This window comes from Cyclopterus lumpus, chromosome 6 (assembly GCF_009769545.1).
Source record: "Cyclopterus lumpus isolate fCycLum1 chromosome 6, fCycLum1.pri, whole genome shotgun sequence".
Classification (NCBI taxonomy): Eukaryota; Metazoa; Chordata; class Actinopteri; order Perciformes; family Cyclopteridae; genus Cyclopterus; species Cyclopterus lumpus.
The window spans coordinates 1356307-1377500 of NC_046971.1; the positions used below are offsets into that span (position 1 = coordinate 1356307).

The following is a 21194-nucleotide window of genomic DNA, read 5'->3' on the forward strand; positions in this document are numbered from 1 at the left end:
ACTAACAGTACTGTAACCTGTGTTCTTTAAGAACGCTAACAATACTGTAACCTGTGCTCTTTAAGAACGCTAACAGTACTCTAACCTGTGCACTTTAAGAACGCTAACAGTACTGTAACCTGTGTTCTTTAAGAACGCTAACAGTACTTTAACCTGTGTTCTTTAAGCACGTTAACAGTACTCTAACCTGTGTTCTTTAAGCACGCTAACAGTACTCTAACCTGTGCTCTTTAAGAACACTAACAGTACTGTAACCTGTGTTCTTTAAGAACGCTAACAGTACTTTAACCTGTGTTCTTTAATAACGCTAACAGTACTCTAACCTGTGCTCTTTAAGAACCCAAACAGTAATTTAAGCTGTGTTCTTTAATAACGCTAACAGTACTGTAACCTGTGTTCTTTAAGAACGCTAACAGTAGGCTACTGTAACCTGTGTTCTTTAAGAATGCTAACAGTACTGTAACCTGTGTTCTTTAAGAACGCTAACAGTACTGTAACCTGTGTTCTTTAAGAACGCTAACAGTAGGCTACTGTAACCTGTGTTCTTTAAGAACGCTAACAGTACTGTAACCTGTGTTCTTTAAGAACGCTAACAGTACTGTAACCTGTGTTCTTTAAGAACGCTAACAGTACTCTAACCTGTGCTCTTTAAGAATGCTAACAGTACTGTAACCTGTGCTCTTTAAGAATGCTAACAGTACTGTAACCTGTGCTCTTTAAGAACACTAACAGTACTGTAACCTGTGTTCTTTAAGAACGCTAACAGTACTGTAACCTGTGCTCTTTAAGAACGCTAACAGTACTGTAACCTGTGTTCTTTAAGAACCCTAACAGTACTTTAACCTGTGTTCTTTAAGAACGCTAACAGTACTGTAACCTGTCTTCTTTAAGCACACTAACAGTACTGTAACCTGTGTTCTTTAAGAACACTAACAGTACTGTAACCTGTGTTCTTTAAGAACGCTAACAGTAGGCTACTGTAACCTGTGCTCTTTAAGAATGCTAACAGTACTGTAACCTGTGCTCTTTAAGAACGCTACTGTAACCTGTGCTCTTTAAGAATGCTAACAGTACTGTAACCTGTGCTCTTTAAGAACGCTAACAGTACTGTAACCTGTGTTCTTTAAGAACACTAACAGTACTGTAACCTGTGTTCTTTAAGAACGCTAACAGTACTGTAACCTGTGTTCTTTAAGAACGCTAACAGTAGGCTACTGTAACCTGTGCTCTTTAAGAATGCTAACAGTACTGTAACCTGTGCTCTTTAAGAACGCTAACAGTACTGTAACCTGTGTTCTTTAAGAACACTAACAGTACTGTAACCTGTGTTCTTTAATAACGCTAAAAGTACTGTAACCTGTGTTCTTTAAGAACACTAACACTACTGTAACCTGTGTTCTTTAATAACGCTAACAGTACTGTAACCTGTGTTCTTTAAGAACACTAATAGTAGGCTACTGTAACCTGTGCTCTTTAAGAATGCTAACAGTACTGTAACCTGTGCTCTTTAAGAACGCTAACTGTACTGTAACCTGTGTTCTTTATGAACACTAACAGTAGGCTACTGTAACCTGTGTTCTTTAATAACGCTAAAAGTACTGTAACCTGTGTTCCTTAATAACGCTAACAGTACTGTAACCTGTGCTCTTTAAGAACGCTAACAGTACTGTAACCTGTGTTCTTTAAGAACGCTAACAGTAGGCTACTGTAACCTGTGCTCTTTAAGAATGCTAACAGTACTGTAACCTGTGCTCTTTAAGAACGCTAACAGTACTGTAACCTGTGTTCTTTAAGAACACTAACAGTACTGTAACCTGTGTTCTTTAATAACGCTAAAAGTACTGTAACCTGTGTTCTTTAAGAACACTAACAGTACTGTAACCTGTGTTCTTTAATAACGCTAACAGTACTGTAACCTGTGTTCTTTAAGAACACTAATAGTAGGCTACTGTAACCTGTGCTCTTTAAGAATGCTAACAGTACTGTAACCTGTGCTCTTTAAGAACGCTAACTGTACTGTAACCTGTGTTCTTTATGAACACTAACAGTAGGCTACTGTAACCTGTGTTCTTTAATAACGCTAAAAGTACTGTAACCTGTGTTCTTTAAGAACGCTAACAGTACTGTAACCTGTGTTCTTTAAGAACACTAACAGTACTGTAACCTGTGTTCTTTAATAACGCTAACAGTACTCTAACCTGTGCTCTTTAAGAATGCTAACAGTACTGTTACCTGTGCTCTTTAAGAATGCTAACAGTACTGTAACCTGTGTTCTTTAAGAACGCTAACAGTACTGTAACCTGTGTTCTTTAATAACGCTAACAGTACTGTAACCTGTGTTCTTTAAGCACGCTAACAGTACTGTAACCTGTGTTCTTTAATAACGCTAACAGTACTCTAACCTGTGCTCTTTAAGAACCCAAACAGTACTTTAACCTGTGTTCTTTAATAACGCTAACAGTACTCTAACCTGTGCTCTTTAAGAACCCAAACAGTACTTTAACCTGTGTTCTTTAATAACGCTAACAGTACTCTAACCTGTGCTCTTTAAGAACACTAACAGTACTGTAACCTGTGTTCTTTAAGAACGCTAACAATACTGTAACCTGTGCTCTTTAAGAACGCTAACAGTACTCTAACCTGTGCACTTTAAGAACGCTAACAGTACTGTAACCTGTGTTCTTTAAGAACGCTAACAGTACTTTAACCTGTGTTCTTTAAGCACGTTAACAGTACTCTAACCTGTGTTCTTTAAGCACGCTAACAGTACTCTAACCTGTGCTCTTTAAGAACACTAACAGTACTGTAACCTGTGTTCTTTAAGAACGCTAACAGTACTTTAACCTGTGTTCTTTAATAACGCTAACAGTACTCTAACCTGTGCTCTTTAAGAACCCAAACAGTAATTTAAGCTGTGTTCTTTAATAACGCTAACAGTACTGTAACCTGTGTTCTTTAAGAACGCTAACAGTAGGCTACTGTAACCTGTGTTCTTTAAGAATGCTAACAGTACTGTAACCTGTGTTCTTTAAGAACGCTAACAGTACTGTAACCTGTGTTCTTTAAGAACGCTAACAGTAGGCTACTGTAACCTGTGTTCTTTAAGAACGCTAACAGTACTGTAACCTGTGTTCTTTAAGAACGCTAACAGTACTGTAACCTGTGTTCTTTAAGAACGCTAACAGTACTCTAACCTGTGCTCTTTAAGAATGCTAACAGTACTGTAACCTGTGCTCTTTAAGAATGCTAACAGTACTGTAACCTGTGCTCTTTAAGAACACTAACAGTACTGTAACCTGTGTTCTTTAAGAACGCTAACAGTACTGTAACCTGTGCTCTTTAAGAACGCTAACAGTACTGTAACCTGTGTTCTTTAAGAACCCTAACAGTACTTTAACCTGTGTTCTTTAAGAACGCTAACAGTACTGTAACCTGTCTTCTTTAAGCACACTAACAGTACTGTAACCTGTGCTCTTTAAGAACACTAACAGTACTGTAACCTGTGTTCTTTAAGAATGCTAACAGTACTGTAACCTGTGCTCTTTAAGAATGCTAACAGTACTGTAACCTGTGCTCTTTAATAACGCTAACAGTACTCTAACCTGTGTTCTTTAAGAACGCTAACAGTACTGTAACCTGTGTTCTTTAAGAACGCTAACAGTACTCTAACCTGTGTTCTTTAATAACGCTAACAGTACTTTAACCTGTGTTCTTTAAGAACGCTAACAGTACTGTAACCTGTGTTCTTTAAGAACCCTAACAGTACTTTAACCTGTGTTCTTTAAGAATGCTAACAGTACTGTAACCTGTGTTCTTTAAGCACACTAACAGTACTGTAACCTGTGCTCTTTAAGAATGCTAACAGTACTGTAACCTGTGCTCTTTAAGAATGCTAACAGTACTGTAACCTGTGTTCTTTAAGCACGCTAACAGTACTGTAACCTGTGCTCTTTAAGAATGCTAACAGTACTGTAACCTGTGTTCCTTAATAACGCTAACAGTACTGTAACCTGTGCTCTTTAAGAACGCTAACAGTACTGTAACCTGTGTTCTTTAAGAACGCTAACAGTAGGCTACTGTAACCTGTGCTCTTTAAGAATGCTAACAGTACTGTAACCTGTGCTCTTTAAGAACGCTAACAGTACTGTAACCTGTGTTCTTTAAGAACACTAACAGTACTGTAACCTGTGTTCTTTAATAACGCTAAAAGTACTGTAACCTGTGTTCTTTAAGAACACTAACAGTACTGTAACCTGTGTTCTTTAATAACGCTAACAGTACTGTAACCTGTGTTCTTTAAGAACACTAATAGTAGGCTACTGTAACCTGTGCTCTTTAAGAATGCTAACAGTACTGTAACCTGTGCTCTTTAAGAACGCTAACTGTACTGTAACCTGTGTTCTTTATGAACACTAACAGTAGGCTACTGTAACCTGTGTTCTTTAATAACGCTAAAAGTACTGTAACCTGTGTTCTTTAAGAACGCTAACAGTACTGTAACCTGTGTTCTTTAAGAACACTAACAGTACTGTAACCTGTGTTCTTTAATAACGCTAAAAGTACTGTAACCTGTGTTCTTTAATAACGCTAACAGTACTGTAACCTGTGTTCTTTAAGAACGCTAACAGTACTGTAACCTGTGTTCTTTAATAACGCTAACAGTACTCTAACCTGTGTTCTTTAAGAACGCTAACAGTACTGTAACCTGTGTTCTTTAAGAACGCTAACAGTACTGTAACCTGTGTTCTTTAATAACGCTAACAGTACTCTAACCTGTGTTCTTTAATAACGCTAACAGTACTGTAACCTGTGTTCTTTAATAACGCTAACAGTACTGTAACCTGTGTTCTTTAATAACGCTAACAGTACTCTAACCTGTGTTCTTTAATAACGCTAACAGTACTGTAACCTGTGTTCTTTAATAACGCTAACAGTACTGTAACCTGTGTTCTTTAAGAACGCTAACAGTAGGCTACTGTATCCTGTGTTCTTTAAGAACGCTAACAGTACTGTAACCTGTGTTCTTTAATAACGCTAACAGTACTGTAACCTGTGCTCTTTAAGAACGCTAACAGTACTGTAACCTGTGTTCTTTAAGAACGCTAACAGTACTGTAACCTGTGTTCTTTAATAACGCTAACAGTACTGTAACCTGTGCTCTTTAAGAACGCTAACAGTACTTTACCCTGTGCTCTTTAAGAACGCTAACAGTACTGTAACCTGTGTTCTTTAAGAACGCTAACAGTACTCTAACCTGTGCTCTTTAAGAACGCTAACAGTACTGTAACCTGTGTTCTTTAAGAACACTAACAGTACTGTAACCTGTGTTCTTTAAGAACACTAACAGTACTCTAACCTGTGTTCTTTAAGCACGCTAACAGTACTCTAACCTGTGCTCTTTAATAACGCTAACAGTACTGTAACCTGTGTTCTTTAAGAACGCTAACAGTACTGTAACCTGTGCTCTTTAAGAACACTAACAGTAGGCTACTGTAACCTGTGTTCTTTAATAACGCTAACAGTACTGTAACCTGTGTTCTTTAAGAACGCTAACAGTACTGTAACCTGTGTTCTTTAATAACGCTAACAGTACTGTAACCTGTGTTCTTTAAGAACACTAACAGTAGGCTACTGTAACCTGTGTTCTTTAAGAACGCTAACAGTACTGTAACCTGTGTTCTTTAAGAACGCTAACAGTACTGTAACCTGTGTTCTTTAAGAACACTAACAGTAGGCTACTGTAACCTGTGTTCTTTAAGAACGCTAACAGTACTGTAACCTGTGTTCTTTATTACATAGTACATTCATCTTCCCCTAGTTCCTTCAGATTATTCCTCATCATCTCAAACGCTTTACAACTCATCACTTCATGCTCAACGGACTCCTCTTCTCCACATCCTTCACACAACCCTATCTGGTGTTTCTATCATGTTCAGTGTTTTGTTTATTATTCATAATGATAATAATGTAACCTTGTCAGAACACTTTCCTCTCTCCTATTCCTACTTCCTACCCTGGTAACTTGATCTCTTGAATATAATATCAATGTATCCTCTGTCCCACCTATTTTGCCCCATTTGGTTGATATTTTCCCAGTTGATACTGTCGGCCTCGGCCTTATTGGTACTAATCTTCATTTCTATGTTTCCTTTCTTTAAAGCCCTCTTTGCCCTCTCATTCCCACTCACCCCCACATGTGCTGGAACCCACAGGAATTTAACCCGACCTCCCTGACTGGTTATTGACTGGTTATTCGTGTGGCTGACTGAAGGACTTCAGTATGTCTTAACGACTGTTTGTATGAGAAGATCTTAAGCTAGGACTGAAGGTGAGTCGGAGCATATGAACACCTTTTTTTCCTGCAGGGCAGGTATTGGTGTTTTTTATCTAATCCGGAAGTACCCTTAACGGACACCGGAAATAGACTTTGTATTTACTTTACCAGTCAGGCTTTTTTTTGCTTCGGAGGGTTCCAAGCTGAGTTAATGTTTTTATTTTATTTTTATAATACTTTATTCAACTATACATATATATAATTTCATGAATTGCAAAGAATTATTCTATTATTTTTAAATATTGTCCGTTTTTCTTATTATTCAATAATCTTGTGTGTGTATATTGTGCAATTTTCTTATTATTCTATTCTATTTTTTGTATATAAGTCCATCTGTAATGATCACAGTTCCAGAGCTGACAGTCATCTGACGTCAGATAAATATAGAGATATAATAAACATAGGACAACCGGAGTGTTTGTAAAGGATTTATTTATAGTTTTGAACAGGCATCGACACGTCTACCACCAACGTTGTAGTTCCCTCTTGTCTCCGCTAGGTGTCCTCTGCATTTCAACAGCAACATTTTATATTTTTCATTCTTTATTTGACATGCACAATATCGTAAACTGTCTTTGTTAGAACATCCGTTCAAAGTTTTCATATATAATTCAAACTATTTAAAAAAAACACAAAATAGGCTTTTGGTTTGTAAACTTACACATAGAAATGTAGAATGTGGCAAAGATAATAATAATAAATAAATGTATGAAATACACCCTTTTCTCACATTTTCTGTCATAGCTAAAGAATCCAAATGTAACATGTTCTTAAAATGTCGCCATAACTTTTTAGAGAACCGACAATGTCCCAAAAAGATGAGGCTTAGTTTAGATTTGATTTATATCTAAATATTTCTTAATCTTCTAGAGAACATGCTCTGGAGGGTAACACGTGTATATAATCTTAAAGGAAACCTCTCTAATCTAAAATAATTTGTGATTTAACGTTGCATTGTTTTCCTTTATTATTGAAATTCTTGAATATAATATGCCCTGCCATTTCATTTTATTGTATATATTGTAAACATGCTTGCTGCTGCTACAAGAAATTCCCCCTTTAAATAAGATGACTAACCCAAAACCCAATCAATGTTTGTTCGAGTCAACATATTCTATTATAATAATGGTAATAATAAACTATATGCATTTTAGGTTTTGGACTTTTTGTCAGACAAAACCAGACGTTTGGTAAATTAGGGATAAATAAAGTATATCTAATCTAATATTTGGGGGGCAATAAACACTTTTATCCATTATGCTGAGCGAAGTTCCTCCAACATGTGACGACTTCACACTGGAGAGCGAATAGCTGGTTATTATACTTACTGGATGGAGACACATTTTACCACCAGGGGAGTCAACAACATGAAGCAGACCTGAGAACAGCTGTTATTACAGAAGCATCTTCCTTCAGAGACAGGAACGGGTCAAATGAAATCCTCATGAGGTCATTGATCACCTTCAGGGTTCATCAGCTGACTCCAACAACATGAACATCTCTTCATTTCAGAGCTATTGCCTTTTGAGAGGGCTTTCATTGTATAGAGAATGCTCATAATCCAAATATGTCAAGACAATCCAAAACGAAGGGTGCTCGACTGTGTCAACGGCTTTGTAAACAAAGAAAAAGTATAAAAATATCCTCCGTGATGTCTCACGAGCGGGCAGTGAGGTTTACTTGGAACTGATCTGGAGTCTGTAAAAAGAAACCTGACAAAGAACGTGACGGAGAAGCGACCGAGATGTTTACTTCCGGGTTCATCGACGTCACGCGGATCCTGCAAAAGGCCTTATACGAGACAGAGGCCTCGCGCACGAGCGTTAACCAGTTCATCTCGATCCGCTCTAAGAACACACAGGAGCCGCTCATGTTGGTTTTAATAGGAACATTTATTTCGCATAAAACCCCCAAAAAGTATTTTGAGGACAAATTAAGTAAAAACAAGCCCATCGGATATAAAAGTATAACAAATAAATAAAAAATGGCAGCGGTAGTGACCGCATGGGGAGCCGTTATTCGCTCAAACATTACGGTAATAAAACCACCTTCGAGGAATACAATATAAACAAAGCATAGTCCTTAAGTGGAATTGGTAACATGGTTTATTCGAGGAATGAACAAAAAATACTCATGGATACATTTTTTTTTTCTTAAGATGCTCGAGCTACAAAAAACAGAATTACAAAAAACGAAGCTCAGCAATCACGCGGACATCTTTGTTTGAGGAGTGCGCGTGTTTGAGCGACGCAGCCGGGCCAAAGTGAGGACGTCGCGCCGGGGCGGTGTTTACTCGTTGCTGTAGCTGTCCCTGTAGGTGCTGGAGTAGCCGCTGCGCCCGCTGCTCTGGTACTGGCTTCCTTCAGATGGACCATCGGATGAACTGCCTCGATTGAAGTTCCGTTCGCCGCCGTAGCTGCGGCTACCGCCGCCGCCGCCGCCACCGCCGCTGCTGTAGCTCTGGCCGCCGCCGCCATAGCTCCGGCTGCCGCTACCATAGCTCCGGTCGCCACCACCGCCGCCATAGCTGCGGTCGCCGCCGCCGCTGTAGCTGCGGTCGCCGCCGCCACCGCCGTAGCTCCGGTGGCTGCTCCGGTCGCTGCCGCCACTACGGTCGTTGCCGCCGCTCCATCCGCCGCCGCCTCCATAGCCTCTGCTGCCGCCGCTGCGGCCGCCGCCTCTGCCCTTTCCAGCGACGTCCACGCGGATCTGGCGGTCGTCCAGGTCCTTCCCGTCCATGCCGTCCTTCGCGTCTTTCGCGTCCTCGGGGTTCTCGTATGTCACGAAGCCGAAGCCGCGAGACCGGTCCGTTTCTCGGTCCCGGATCACTTCACATTTCGCGATGGCGCCATATTTACCGAAGGCCTCGGCCAGCGAATCGTCGGTGGTGTTGAAGCTCAAACCCCCGATGAACAGTTTCCCCTCGTCCGACATGATGCTGCTTAATGAACCGGAGACCAAACGAATCTGAGCGCGCGGCGGATTTACAAAGAGATCTATGTTCCCTCGTTGCGACGTAGGAGCCTTCTCACTTCCGGTTCCTGTGTTCAGGGGAAAGCAATCGAGGAACGATTGAACTGTGACTCAGTGTTCGAACATAGATAGATTTAATTAAATAAAATATAGATATAAATATTTATCATAATAAATATATATAAACATATCCAAATACAATATTATAAAATGCACAATATATATATAAAAAAAATAGGAAACAACAATAATAAAAATGCAAAATATTTAAAGAATTAGAATAAAATAGTAAGATCAATGTAATATATATATATATAAAATAGGATAGAATAATAAAAGAATTGCAAGTAAAATGAGGCCCAACTTTACCAGCTGCAACATTAAAGTTATAATTCGATAATAATAATATCATACAATAATATATATTATTCTGCAGAAGTTTTAATTAAATTTGTTAACTTTTAATTTAATTTTAATAATACAACTAGTCTACTTTGTATTTGGTAAAAATAAGATTAGAGTGCTCCTTGTTTCAATAATTTCTTACTGGACAACAACTTGACTTTCTCCTCGTTTTCCTATTGGTCAGACCTGGTCAGCTGACAGGCGCCGACAGATCACGTGACTACTTGGAGTCAGCTGCCGTTTTGCGTGACAGGAAGAAACGTCCAATCTTCCGTGACCGTCGATGTACTCGCTGTTCAGCGGCGTTGAATTGATTCTCTTTTCTCCCCAGACATGTCTCCAAAGTGAGGCCCCTGAACGCACCAGATGCTGGAGGCGGCTCAGCGGCCGGAGAGCAGCTCAATAGAGGTGTGCGTGATCCCGGAGAACCGGCACTGTGGCGGCGTGACGGACATCTGGAGAGCCGAGCTGGCTCCCGGAGGCTCCCTGCTCGGATGTCTGGGGGTCCGGGGCCGCCTGGTGGTCTGGAACCCGGCGGACAGAGAGGCTCCTCCGGCCGAAGTGGACGGGTGTTACGCAGAGTGAGTCCCTCCATTTATTTATGTAAAACAATCTGTTTTTATTCTGGCATAGTAATGTATGTTGTACTTGTACTTGTACAACATGTACCTCTGAGGTGTAGTACGGTAAGAAGTACAACATGTACCTCTGAGGTGTAGTACAGTAGAAGTACAATATGTACCTCTGAGATGTATTACAGTAGAAGTACAATATGTACCTCTGAGATGTAGAACAGTAGAAGTACTCCATGTGTCTCTGAGGTGTAGTACAGTAGAAGTACTCCATGTGTCTCTGAGGTGTAGTACAGTAGAAGTACTCCATGTACCTCTGAGGTGTAGTACAGTAGAAGTACTCCATGTGTCTCTGAGGTGTAGTACAGTAGAAGTACTCCATGTACCTCTGAGGTGTAGTACAGTAGAAGTACTCCATGTGTCTCTGAGATGTAGTACAGTAGAAGTACTCCATGTACCTCTGAGGTGTAGTACAGTAGAAGTACTCCATGTGTCTCTGAGGTGTAGTACAGTAGAAGTACTCCATGTACCTCTGAGATGTATTACAGTAGAAGTACTCCATGTGTCTCTGAGGTGTAGTACAGTAGAAGTACTCCATGTGTCTCTGAGGTGTAGTACAGTAGAAGTACTCCATGTGTCTCTGAGATGTAGTACAGTAGAAGTACTCCATGTGTCTTCTCCAGCTTCTCCTGGGAGGAGGAGCAGGGGGGAGGAGCCAGCAGTAGCTCCTCCCTGCTGGCTGTTGGAGCTCAGGGTGACGTGACGCTGCTGCAGGTGGAGGCGGAGCCATCGTCCTCCATCACCGTCCTCCGGGTCTCCGGGTGTCCTGCAGGCCGCCTGCTGCAGACCGTCAGACAGCAGGACCCCGGTGAGTACTTCAAAAAGTAGATCAAAACTTTCCGCTTGTTTTAAAAAGTAAAGTTAAAAAAAAGGAAATTTATTGTAAAAGAAATTATCAAAGAATTTAAGAATGTAAAATAACTGTTCTCCTGCCCCAACGGTTCTGGTTCTCCACTTGTAGTCCCGATGGTTCTGTTTCCAGACTGCTCAGAGGGTTCTGTTGACGTGTGAATATAAAACACAGTCTTTCCCTCCAGATGTGTGTGAGCTGCAGTCCGTGTGCGTGTTGTCGTTTGCCGCCGGCCGCAGCTGCGTGCTGCTGAACCGTGATTGGCTGCTGCAGCTGCAGTGGAGGCAGGCGGAGGAGGAGCCGCAGACGAAGGAGGAGCCGCAGACGAAGGAGGAGCCGCAGACGGCGTCCTGCTGCAACATCCGTCTGACTGACGACGGCGGACGCTACGCCGTCCACCACTGCGTCTGCAGAGACTTCCTGTTTGTCCTCAGCGCCGCCGGACTCATATGTATCCTCTGCTGCTGGTGACATCACATGACATCATCACACATGAAGCACATGACATCACACATGACATCAAGTGAAACTAAAAGAGTTTTAAATACAGTGTTCACTGATACTGACTGAGTGACTGGAGGAGGACCACCATTCTTTAACTGAGCCCTCCAGCTGTGTATCATGTGACCGATGGCAGTCTGCTGGCCAGCATCGACCTCCCGGCTTACCTGACGTCTCTCCAGGCCGAGGACGACCTTGTCTCCTCCTCCTTCTCCTCCTGCTTCTCCTCCTCCAGCTCCTCCTTCTGCCTCCTCCAGGTGTCCACTGACCTCAGCACAGCCGTGGCCGTCACTCAGTCTCACGCCGCCGTCGCCGTCGACCTCGACCGCTACTTCAGGTACAGCGGGAACAACGAGCTCTTTGTTATTTATTCTAATTAAAGAGAAACAACGCAAACTGTCTGTCTTCCCAGATTGTATCCAGACCACCTGCTGTGTGCTGCCGCCCCCCAACGGCCCCCCATCCGGCCCCAGACCCCCACAGACCAGGACGGCCTGCCCAGCTCCGTCTGCAGCCTCGCCGCCCTCGGGGCGCCCTTCAGCGCCGACCGGTGAATTATATATAATATATATATTTTATATAATTATATATATACACAATTAAAATTATTTTAATTTTAAAACCTTGACCTCTGACCTCTACCTTTTTAACTCCTCTGTAGCTCCTGGGAAGCTCGTCTGGCCTCCATGTACAGCCGAGCTCAGAAGTCTGCAGCTCCCTCCTCCTCCTGGTCCTCCTCCTGGTCCTCCTCCTGGTCCTCCTCCTGGTCCTGGTCCTCCTCGCTCAACCCCCCAAGGCCCCACAGAGCGTCGTCCTCAGCCCACAGCAGGGTGCCTTGCGGCGGGGCGACCGCGGCCTTCTCCGCCCCCGAGCGGTCCGCTCCGTCTCTGCTCACCGTGTCCGAGTTCTCCGCCCAGCTGACCTTCGCCTCCCCCGGGAACCGCCGGACCACCGTGGCATTGTGGGACTTTGAGTCCGGAAGAGTGAGCCACCACGAGGCGGAGGGCGAGGCGGCTCCGGTCCAGCACTGCAGAGAGAGGCAGCACCGACTGCTGCTGAAGGGTGAGTCAGAAAGAAAGGAAAACGTCTGTAGTCCAACATGATCGTCTGTTGTCCAACATGATCGTCGGTTGTCCAACATGATCATGTGTAGTCCAACATGATCGTCTGTTGTCCAACATGATTGTTTGTAGTCCAACATGATCGTCTGTTGTCCAACATGATCATGTGTAGTCCAACATGATCGTCTGTAGTCCAACATAATCGTCTGTAGTCCAACATGATCGTCTGTAGTCCAACATGATCGTCTGTTGTCCAACATGATCGTTTGTAGTCCAACATGATCGTCTGTTGTCCAACATGATCGTCTGTTGTCCAACATGATCGTTTGTAGTCCAACATGATCGTCTGTAGTCCAACATGATCGTCTGTTGTCCAACATGATCGTCTGTTGTCCAACATGATCGTTTGTTGTCCAACATGATCGTCTGTTGTTCAACATAATCGTTTGTAGTCCAACATGATCGTCTGTTGTCCAACATAATCGTCTGTAGTCCAACATGATCGTATGTAGTCCAACATGATCGTCTGTTGTCCAACATAATCGTTTGTAGTCCAACATGATCGTCTGTTGTCCAACATAATCGTTTGTAGTCCAACATTATCGTCTGTTGTCCAACATGATCGTTTGTAGTCCAACATGATCGTCTGTAGTCCAACATGATCGTTTGTAGTCCAACATGATCGTCTGTTGTCCAACATGATCGTCTGTAGTCCAACATGATCGTCTGTTGTCCAACATGATCGTTTGTAGTCCAACATGATCGTCTGTTGTCCAACATGATCGTCTGTTGTCCAACATGATCGTATGTAGTCCAACATGATCGTCTGTAGTCCAACATGATCGTCTGTAGTCCAACATGATCGTCTGTTGTCCAACATGATCGTCTGTAGTCCAACATGATCGTTTGTAGTCCAACATGATCGTCTGTTGTCCAACATGATCGTCTGTTGTCCAACATGATCGTCTGTTGTCCAACATGATCGATGATCGTCTGTTGTCCAACATGATTGTTTGTAGTCCAACATGATCGTCTGTAGTCCAACATGATCGTCTGTAGTCCAACATGATCGTCTGTTGTCCAACATGATCATGTGTAGTCCAACATGATCGTCTGTTGTCCAACATGATCGTTTGTTGTCCAACATGATCGTCTGTTGTCCAACATGATCGTCTGTTGTCCAACATGATCGTCTGTAGTCCAACATGATCGTCTGTAGTCCAACATGATCGTCTGTAGTCCAACATGATCGTCTGTTGTCCAACATGATCGTCTGTAGTCCAACATGATTGTTTGTAGTCCAACATGATCGTCTGTTGTCCAACATGATCGTCTGTTGTCCAACATGATCGATGATCGTCTGTTGTCCAACATGATTGTTTGTAGTCCAACATGATCGTCTGTAGTCCAACATGATCGTCTGTTGTCCAACATGATCGTTTGTTGTCCAACATGATCGTCTGTTGTCCAACATGATCATGTGTAGTCCAACATGATCGTCTGTTGTCCAACATGATTGTTTGTAGTCCAACATGATCGTCTGTAGTCCAACATGATCGTTTGTAGTCCAACATGATCGTCTGTTGTCCAACATGATCGTCTGTAGTCCAACATGATTGTTTGTAGTCCAACATGATCGTCTGTTGTCCAACATGATCGTCTGTTGTCCAACATGATCGTTTGTAGTCCAACATGATCGTCTGTTGTCCAACATGATCGTCTGTTGTCCAACATGATCGTTTGTAGTCCAACATGATTGTTTGTAGTCCAACATGATCGTCTGTAGTCCAACATGATCGTCTGTTGTCCAACATGATCGTCTGTTGTCCAACATGATCATGTGTAGTCCAACATGATCGTCTGTAGTCCAACATGATCGTCTGTTGTCCAACATGATCGTCTGTTGTCCAACATGATCATGTGTAGTCCAACATGATCGTCTGTTGTCCAACATGATCATGTGTAGTCCAACATGATCGTCTGTAGTCCAACATGATCGTCTGTTGTCCAACATGATCGTCGGTTGTCCAACATGATCGGCTGTAGTCCAACATGATCGTTTGTAGTCCAACATGATCGTCTGTAGTCCAACATGATCGTCTGTTGTCCAACATGATCGTCTGTAGTCCAACATGATCGTCTGTAGTCCAACATGATCGTCTGTAGTCCAACATGATCGTCTGTTGTCCAACATGATCGTCTGTAGTCCAACATGATCGTCTGTAGTCCAACATGATCGATGATCGTCTGTTGTCCAACATGATCGTTTGTAGTCCAACATGATCGTTTGTAGTCCAACATGATCGTCTGTAGTCCAACATGATCGTCTGTAGTCCAACATGATCGATGATCGTCTGTTGTCCAACATGATTGTTTGTAGTCCAACATGATCGTCTGTAGTCCAACATGATCGTCTGTTGTCCAACATGATCGTCTGTTGTCCAACATGATAGTCTGTAGTCCAACATGATCGTCTGTAGTCCAACATGATCGTCTGTTGTCCAACATGATCATGTGTAGTCCAACATGATCGTCTGTAGTCCAACATGATCGTCTGTAGTCCAACATGATCGTTTGTTGTCCAACATGATCGTCTGTTGTCCAACATGATCGTCTGTAGTCCAACATGATCGTCTGTAGTCCAACATGATCGTCTGTTGTCCAACACGATCGTCTGTAGTCCAACATGATCGTCTGTAGTCCAACATGATCGTCTGTAGTCCAACATGATCGTCTGTAGTCCAACATGATTGTCTGTAGTCCAACATGATCGTCTGTTGTCCAACATGATCGTCTGTAGTCCAACATGATCGTCTGTAGTCCAACATGATCGTCTGTTGTCCAACATGATCGTCTGTAGTCCAACATGATCGTCCGTAGTCCAACATGATCGTCGGTTGTCCAACATGATAGTCTGTAGTCCAACATGATAGTCTGTAGTCCAACATGATCGTCGGTTGTCCAACATGATCGTCTGTAGTCCAACATGATCGTCTGTAGTCCAACATGATCGTTTGTTGTCCAACATGATCGTCTGTAGTCCAACATGATCGTCTGTAGTCCAACATGATCGTCTGTAGTCCAACATGATCGTCTGTAGTCCAACATGATCGTCTGTAGTCCAACATGATCGTCTGTAGTCCAACATGATCGTTTGTTGTCCAACATGATCATCTGTTGTCCAACATGATCGTCCGTAGTCCAACATGATCGTCTGTAGTCCAACATAATTGTCCGTAGTCCAACATGATCGTCTGTTGTCCAACATGATCATCTGTTGTCCAACATGATTGTTTGTTGTCCAACATGATCGTCTGTAGTCCAACATGATCGTCTGTAGTCCAACATGATCGTCTGTAGTCCAACATGATCGTCTGTAGTCCAACATGATCGTCTGTTGTCCAACATGATCGTCTGTAGTCCAACATGATCGTTTGTAGTCCAACATGATCGTCTGTAGTCCAACATGATCGTCTGTAGTCCAACATGATCGTCTGTTGTCCAACATGATCGTCTGTAGTCCAACATGATCGTCTGTAGTCCAACATGATCGTCTGTAGTCCAACATGATCGTCTGTTGTCCAACATGATCGTCTGTAGTCCAACATGATCGTCTGTAGTCCAACATGATCGTCTGTTGTCCAACATGATCGTCTGTAGTCCAACATGATCGTCCGTAGTCCAACATGATCGTCGGTTGTCCAACATGATAGTCTGTAGTCCAACATGATAGTCTGTAGTCCAACATGATCGTCGGTTGTCCAACATGATCGTCTGTAGTCCAACATGATCGTCTGTAGTCCAACATGATCGTTTGTTGTCCAACATGATCGTCTGTAGTCCAACATGATCGTCTGTAGTCCAACATGATCGTCTGTAGTCCAACATGATCGTCTGTAGTCCAACATGATCGTCTGTAGTCCAACATGATCGTCTGTAGTCCAACATGATCGTTTGTTGTCCAACATGATCATCTGTTGTCCAACATGATCGTCCGTAGTCCAACATGATCGTCTGTAGTCCAACATAATTGTCCGTAGTCCAACATGATCGTCTGTTGTCCAACATGATCATCTGTTGTCCAACATGATTGTTTGTTGTCCAACATGATCGTCTGTAGTCCAACATGATCGTCTGTAGTCCAACATGATCGTCTGTAGTCCAACATGATCGTCTGTAGTCCAACATGATCGTCTGTTGTCCAACATGATCGTCTGTAGTCCAACATGATCGTTTGTAGTCCAACATGATCGTCTGTAGTCCAACATGATCGTCTGTAGTCCAACATGATCGTCTGTTGTCCAACATGATCGTCTGTAGTCCAACATGATCGTCTGTAGTCCAACATGATCGTCTGTAGTCCAACATGATCGTCTGTTGTCCAACATGATCGTCTGTAGTCCAAACTTCATGACACGTTCTAACTAACTAAATTATGGTCTAACTTCTTATCTTCCTGTCTGTCTCTCTATCTTCCTGTCTGTCCCTCTATCTTCCTGTCTGTCCCTCTATCGTCCTGTCTGTCTCTCTATCTTCCTGTCTGTCTCTCTATCTTCCTGCCTGTCTCTCTATCTTCCTGTTGTCCCTCTATCTTCCTGCCTGTCTCTCTATCTTCCTGTCTGTCTCTTCCTGCCTGTCTCTCTATCTTCCTGTCTGTCCCTCTATCTTCCTGTATGTCTGTCTCTTCCTGCCTGTCTCTCTATCTTCCTGCCTGTCTCTCTATCTTCCTGTCTGTCTCTCTATCTTCCTGTCTGTCTCTCTATCTTCCTGTTGTCCCTCTATCTTCCTGCCTGTCTCTCTATCTTCCTGTCTGTCTGTCTCTTCCTGCCTGTCTCTCTATCTTCCTGCCTGTCTCTCTATCTTCCTGCCTGTCTCTCTATCTTCCTGTCTGTCTCTCTATCTTCCTGCCTGTCTCTCTATCTTCCTGTTGTCCCTCTATCTTCCTGCCTGTCTCTCTATCTTCCTGCCTGTCTCTCTATCTTCCTGCCTGTTTCTCTATCTTCCTGCCTGTCTCTTTATCTTCCTGTCTGTCTCTCTATCTTCCTGTCTGTCTCTCTATCTTCCTGTCTGTCCCTCTATCTTCCTGTCTGTCTGTCTCTTCCTGTCTGTCTCTCTATCTTCCTGCCTGTCTCTTTATCTTCCTGTCTGTCTCTCTATCTTCCTGCCTGTCTCTTTATCTTCCTGTCTGTCTCTTTATCTTCCTGTCTGTCTCTCTATCTTCCTGCCTGTCTCTCTATCTTCCTGTCTGTCCCTCTATCTTCCTGTCTGTCCCTCTATCTTCCTGTCTGTCTGTCTCTTCCTGTCTGTCCCTCTATCTTCCTGCCTGTCTCTTTATCTTCCTGTCTGTCTCTCTATCTTCGTGCCTGTCTCTCTATCTTCCTGTCTGTCCCTCTATCTTCCTGTCTGTCTGTCTCTTCCTGTCTGTCCCTCTATCTTCCTGTCTGTCTGTCTGTCTCTTCCTGCCTGTCTCTCTATCTTCCTGCCTGTCTCTCTATCTTCCTGTCTGTCTGTCTCTTCCTGCCTGTCTCTCTATCTTCCTGTCTGTCTCTTTATCTTCCTGTCTGTCTCTCTATCTTCCTGCCTGTCTCTCTATCTTCCTGTCTGTCTCTTTATCTTCCTGTTGTCTCTCTATCTTCCTGCCTGTCTCTCTATCTTCCTGTCTGTCTGTCTCTTCCTGCCTGTCTCGCTATCTTCCTGTCTGTCTGTCTCTTCCTGTCTGTCCCTCTATCTTCCTGCCTGTCTCTCTATCTTCCTGCCTGTCTCTCTATCTTCCTGTCTGTCTCTCTATCTTCCTGTCTGTCTCTCTATCTTCCTGCCTGTCTCTCTATCTTCCTGCCTGTCTCTCTATCTTCCTGCCTGTCTCTCTATCTTCCTGTCTGTCTGTCTCTTCCTGTCTGTCCCTCTATCTTCCTGCCTGTCTCTCTATCTTCCTGCCTGTCTCTTTATCTTCCTGTCTGTCTCTCTATCTTCCTGCCTGTCTCTTTATCTTCCTGCCTGTCTCTCTATCTTCCTGCCTGTCTCTTTATCTTCCTGTCTGTCTCTCTATCTTCCTGTCTGTCTGTCTCTTCCTGCCTGTCTCTCTATCTTCCTGCCTGTCTCTCTATCTTCCTGTCTGTCTGTCTCTTCCTGCCTGTCTCTCTATCTTCCTGTCTGTCTCTCTATCTTCCTGTTGTCTCTCTATCTTCCTGTCTGTCTGTCTCTTCCTGCCTGTCTCTCTATCTTCCTGTCTGTCTCTCTATCTTCCTGTCTGTCTATCTCTTCCTGCCTGTCTCTCTATCTTCCTACCTGTCTCTCTATCTTCCTGTCTGTCTGTCTCTTCCTGTCTGTCTCCAGAGTCTGGAGTCTTCCAGGTCCTGTTCTCGGTGTCCCAGCAGGATTTGCTCAGCAGGTTGATGTTGTTCGGCAGCGCAGCGACAGTGGACGCAGTCTGTCACCTGAACAGCTGGGGGCGCTGCTCCATCCCCGTCCACGCCCTGCAGGTAGGAGGACGACCTTTGACCCTTGGGAGGAGACCTGTCGCGCTGCTTTTTTTAAAGCCTGGTTCGTGTCTGCAGGCGGGCCTGAAGAACCGTCAGCTGGACACGGTGGACTTCTACCTGAAGAGTAAAGAAAACCTTCTGGTCCCTGATGCCGACCAGCCGGCGGCCTCCACGCGGAGCCTCAGCGCTCGTACGTTCATCCATCTTAAGCATGAAGCATGCTGGGTAGTGGAGTAGTCTCGCGTCCTAGCCGGGTTAGCTTAGCCTCCACCTGCAAGTCTGGCTCTCAGTGTGTGTGTGTGTGTGTGTGTGTGTGTGTGTGTGTGTGTGTGTGTGTGTGTGTGTGTGTGTGTGTGTGTGTGTGTGTGTGTGTGTGTGTGTGTGTGTGTGTGTGTGTGTGTGTGTGTGTGTGTAGGTTTCCAGGAGTTGTGTCCTGCGTTGGACCTCCTCTGTTCGGCCGTCAGAGACTCAAACAGTGAAGCTCAGAGCCGTCAGTTCTCTGAGCAGCTGCTCAACGTCACCATGACCTTCGTCAACACACAGATCCGCTCAGTCCTGTCCAACACACAGCGTGAGGCCACACACACACAGAGAAACGTACACACAGACAGACACAGATGCAGACGGTGAGCTGGGTTATTCTCTGCTTGTCTGCAGTCGAGGACGAGGGCGTGCGCGACTGTGTGGACGCTCTGGACCGCTACGTCACCGAGCTAAGGAGCTACATGAAGAAGTTCCCCTGGACCGCAGGAGGCGACGCCACCGACTCTGCTGACCGCACTCAGGAGGAGGAGAAAGAGGGGGAGGAGGAGGAGAAGAGAGACGAGTGGGAGCAGCTGCCGACAGAGGTGACTTATTTTTGTGTCTTTAGGTCTGAGTCGTGGCGAGAAATCTAAGATTTTCCACGAACGGTCAATGGAGACGACCATTCGTAGAGACCTGTCAATCACTGTGTAGCCCCGCCCCTAAAGCATCCCCTGCTTTATGGTCTGTTTGACTCTAAATGACCATAATTTACTAAATGAACATCATTCTGTATTGAAGAAGACTTGAAACTAGAGATTGAGACCAAAAACTAATGTTTACAATGTTTACTGAGGGAATAAATCAAGAGAAGTAGAGTCATTTATATAGACTTCTATACAACCAGAGGAGTCGCCCCCTGGTGGTCAGTAGAGAGAATGCAGCTTTAACACATGAAGCATAGACTTCTATACAACCAGAGGAGTCGCCCCCTGGTGGTCAGGAGAGAGAATGCAGCTTTAACACATGAAGCATAGACTTCTATACAACCAGAGGAGTCGCCCCCTGGTGGTCAGGAGAGAGAATGCAGCTTTAAGACATGAAGCATAGACTTCTATACAACCAGAGGAGTCGCCCCCTGGTGGTCAGGAGAGAGAATGCAGCTTTAACACATGAAGCTTAGACTTCTATACAACCAGAGGAGTCGCCCCCTGGTGGTCAGTAGAGAGAATGCAGCTTTAACACATGAAGCATAGACTTCTATACAACCAGAGGAGTCGCCCCCTGGTGGTCAGGAGAGAGAATGCAGCTTTAACACATGAAGCATAGACTTCTATACAACCAGAGGAGTCGCCCCCTGGTGGTCAGGAGAGAGAATGCAGCTTTAACACATGAAGCATAGACTTCTATACAACCAGAGGAGTCGCCCCCTGGTGGTCAGGAGAGAGAATGCAGCTTTAACACATGAAGCATAGACTTCTATACAACCAGAGGAGTCGCCCCCTGGTGGTCAGGAGAAAGAATGCAGCTTTAACACATGAAGCATAGACTTCTATACAACCAGAGGAGTCGCCCCCTGGTGGTCAGGAAAGAGAATGCAGCTTTAACTCATGGACTCAGTTTGTGTCCCTTCATGTGTTCTACAGGAAGTGGTCTGCCAGTCCGTCCTGACCAATCAGATTCTAAGAGCTCAGGCCGTCCTGAGGAGGCGGAGCC

The 21194-nt window shown here is 43.9% G+C and overlaps 2 protein-coding genes across 4 annotated transcripts in view; one reads left to right on the top strand and one right to left on the bottom strand.

Annotated features, from left to right (window-relative positions):
• Positions 1-8207: 8207 nt before the first annotated feature.
• Positions 8208-9377, bottom strand: LOC117731784 (cold-inducible RNA-binding protein A-like). The gene has a single exon (XM_034534154.1). It carries the CDS (start codon positions 9266-9268, stop codon positions 8624-8626), a length of 645 nt encoding a protein of 214 aa, XP_034390045.1. The 5' UTR covers positions 9269-9377; the 3' UTR covers positions 8208-8623.
• A 447-nt stretch (positions 9378-9824) lies between these two features.
• Positions 9825-21194, top strand: part of spg11 (SPG11 vesicle trafficking associated, spatacsin) — a 38014-nt gene continuing 26644 nt past the window's right edge. For 2 of the 3 annotated variants that reach the window (XM_034534141.1, XM_034534142.1), the window contains exons 1-11: positions 9829-10293; positions 10968-11152; positions 11382-11645; positions 11807-12032; positions 12108-12245; positions 12357-12757; positions 19090-19235; positions 19311-19425; positions 19651-19806; positions 19893-20083; positions 21125-21194. The exon at positions 21125-21194 is cut by the window's right edge and continues 107 nt beyond it. In XM_034534141.1, the coding sequence (XP_034390032.1) occupies positions 10079-10293; positions 10968-11152; positions 11382-11645; positions 11807-12032; positions 12108-12245; positions 12357-12757; positions 19090-19235; positions 19311-19425; positions 19651-19806; positions 19893-20083; positions 21125-21194 (2107 nt within the window). In that variant the 5' untranslated portion in view covers positions 9829-10078. Of the gene's footprint in view, positions 10294-10967; positions 11153-11381; positions 11646-11806; positions 12033-12107; positions 12246-12356; positions 12758-19089; positions 19236-19310; positions 19426-19650; positions 19807-19892; positions 20084-21124 lie in introns of all 3 variants that reach the window. The other variant, XM_034534143.1, reaches the window with a different exon arrangement.

Bases quoted from the DNA above. Each gene is read 5' to 3' on its own strand.
- LOC117731784 (XM_034534154.1), bottom strand. From the start codon at position 9,268: ATGTCGGACGAGGGGAAACTGTTCATCGGGGGTTTGAGCTTCAACACC.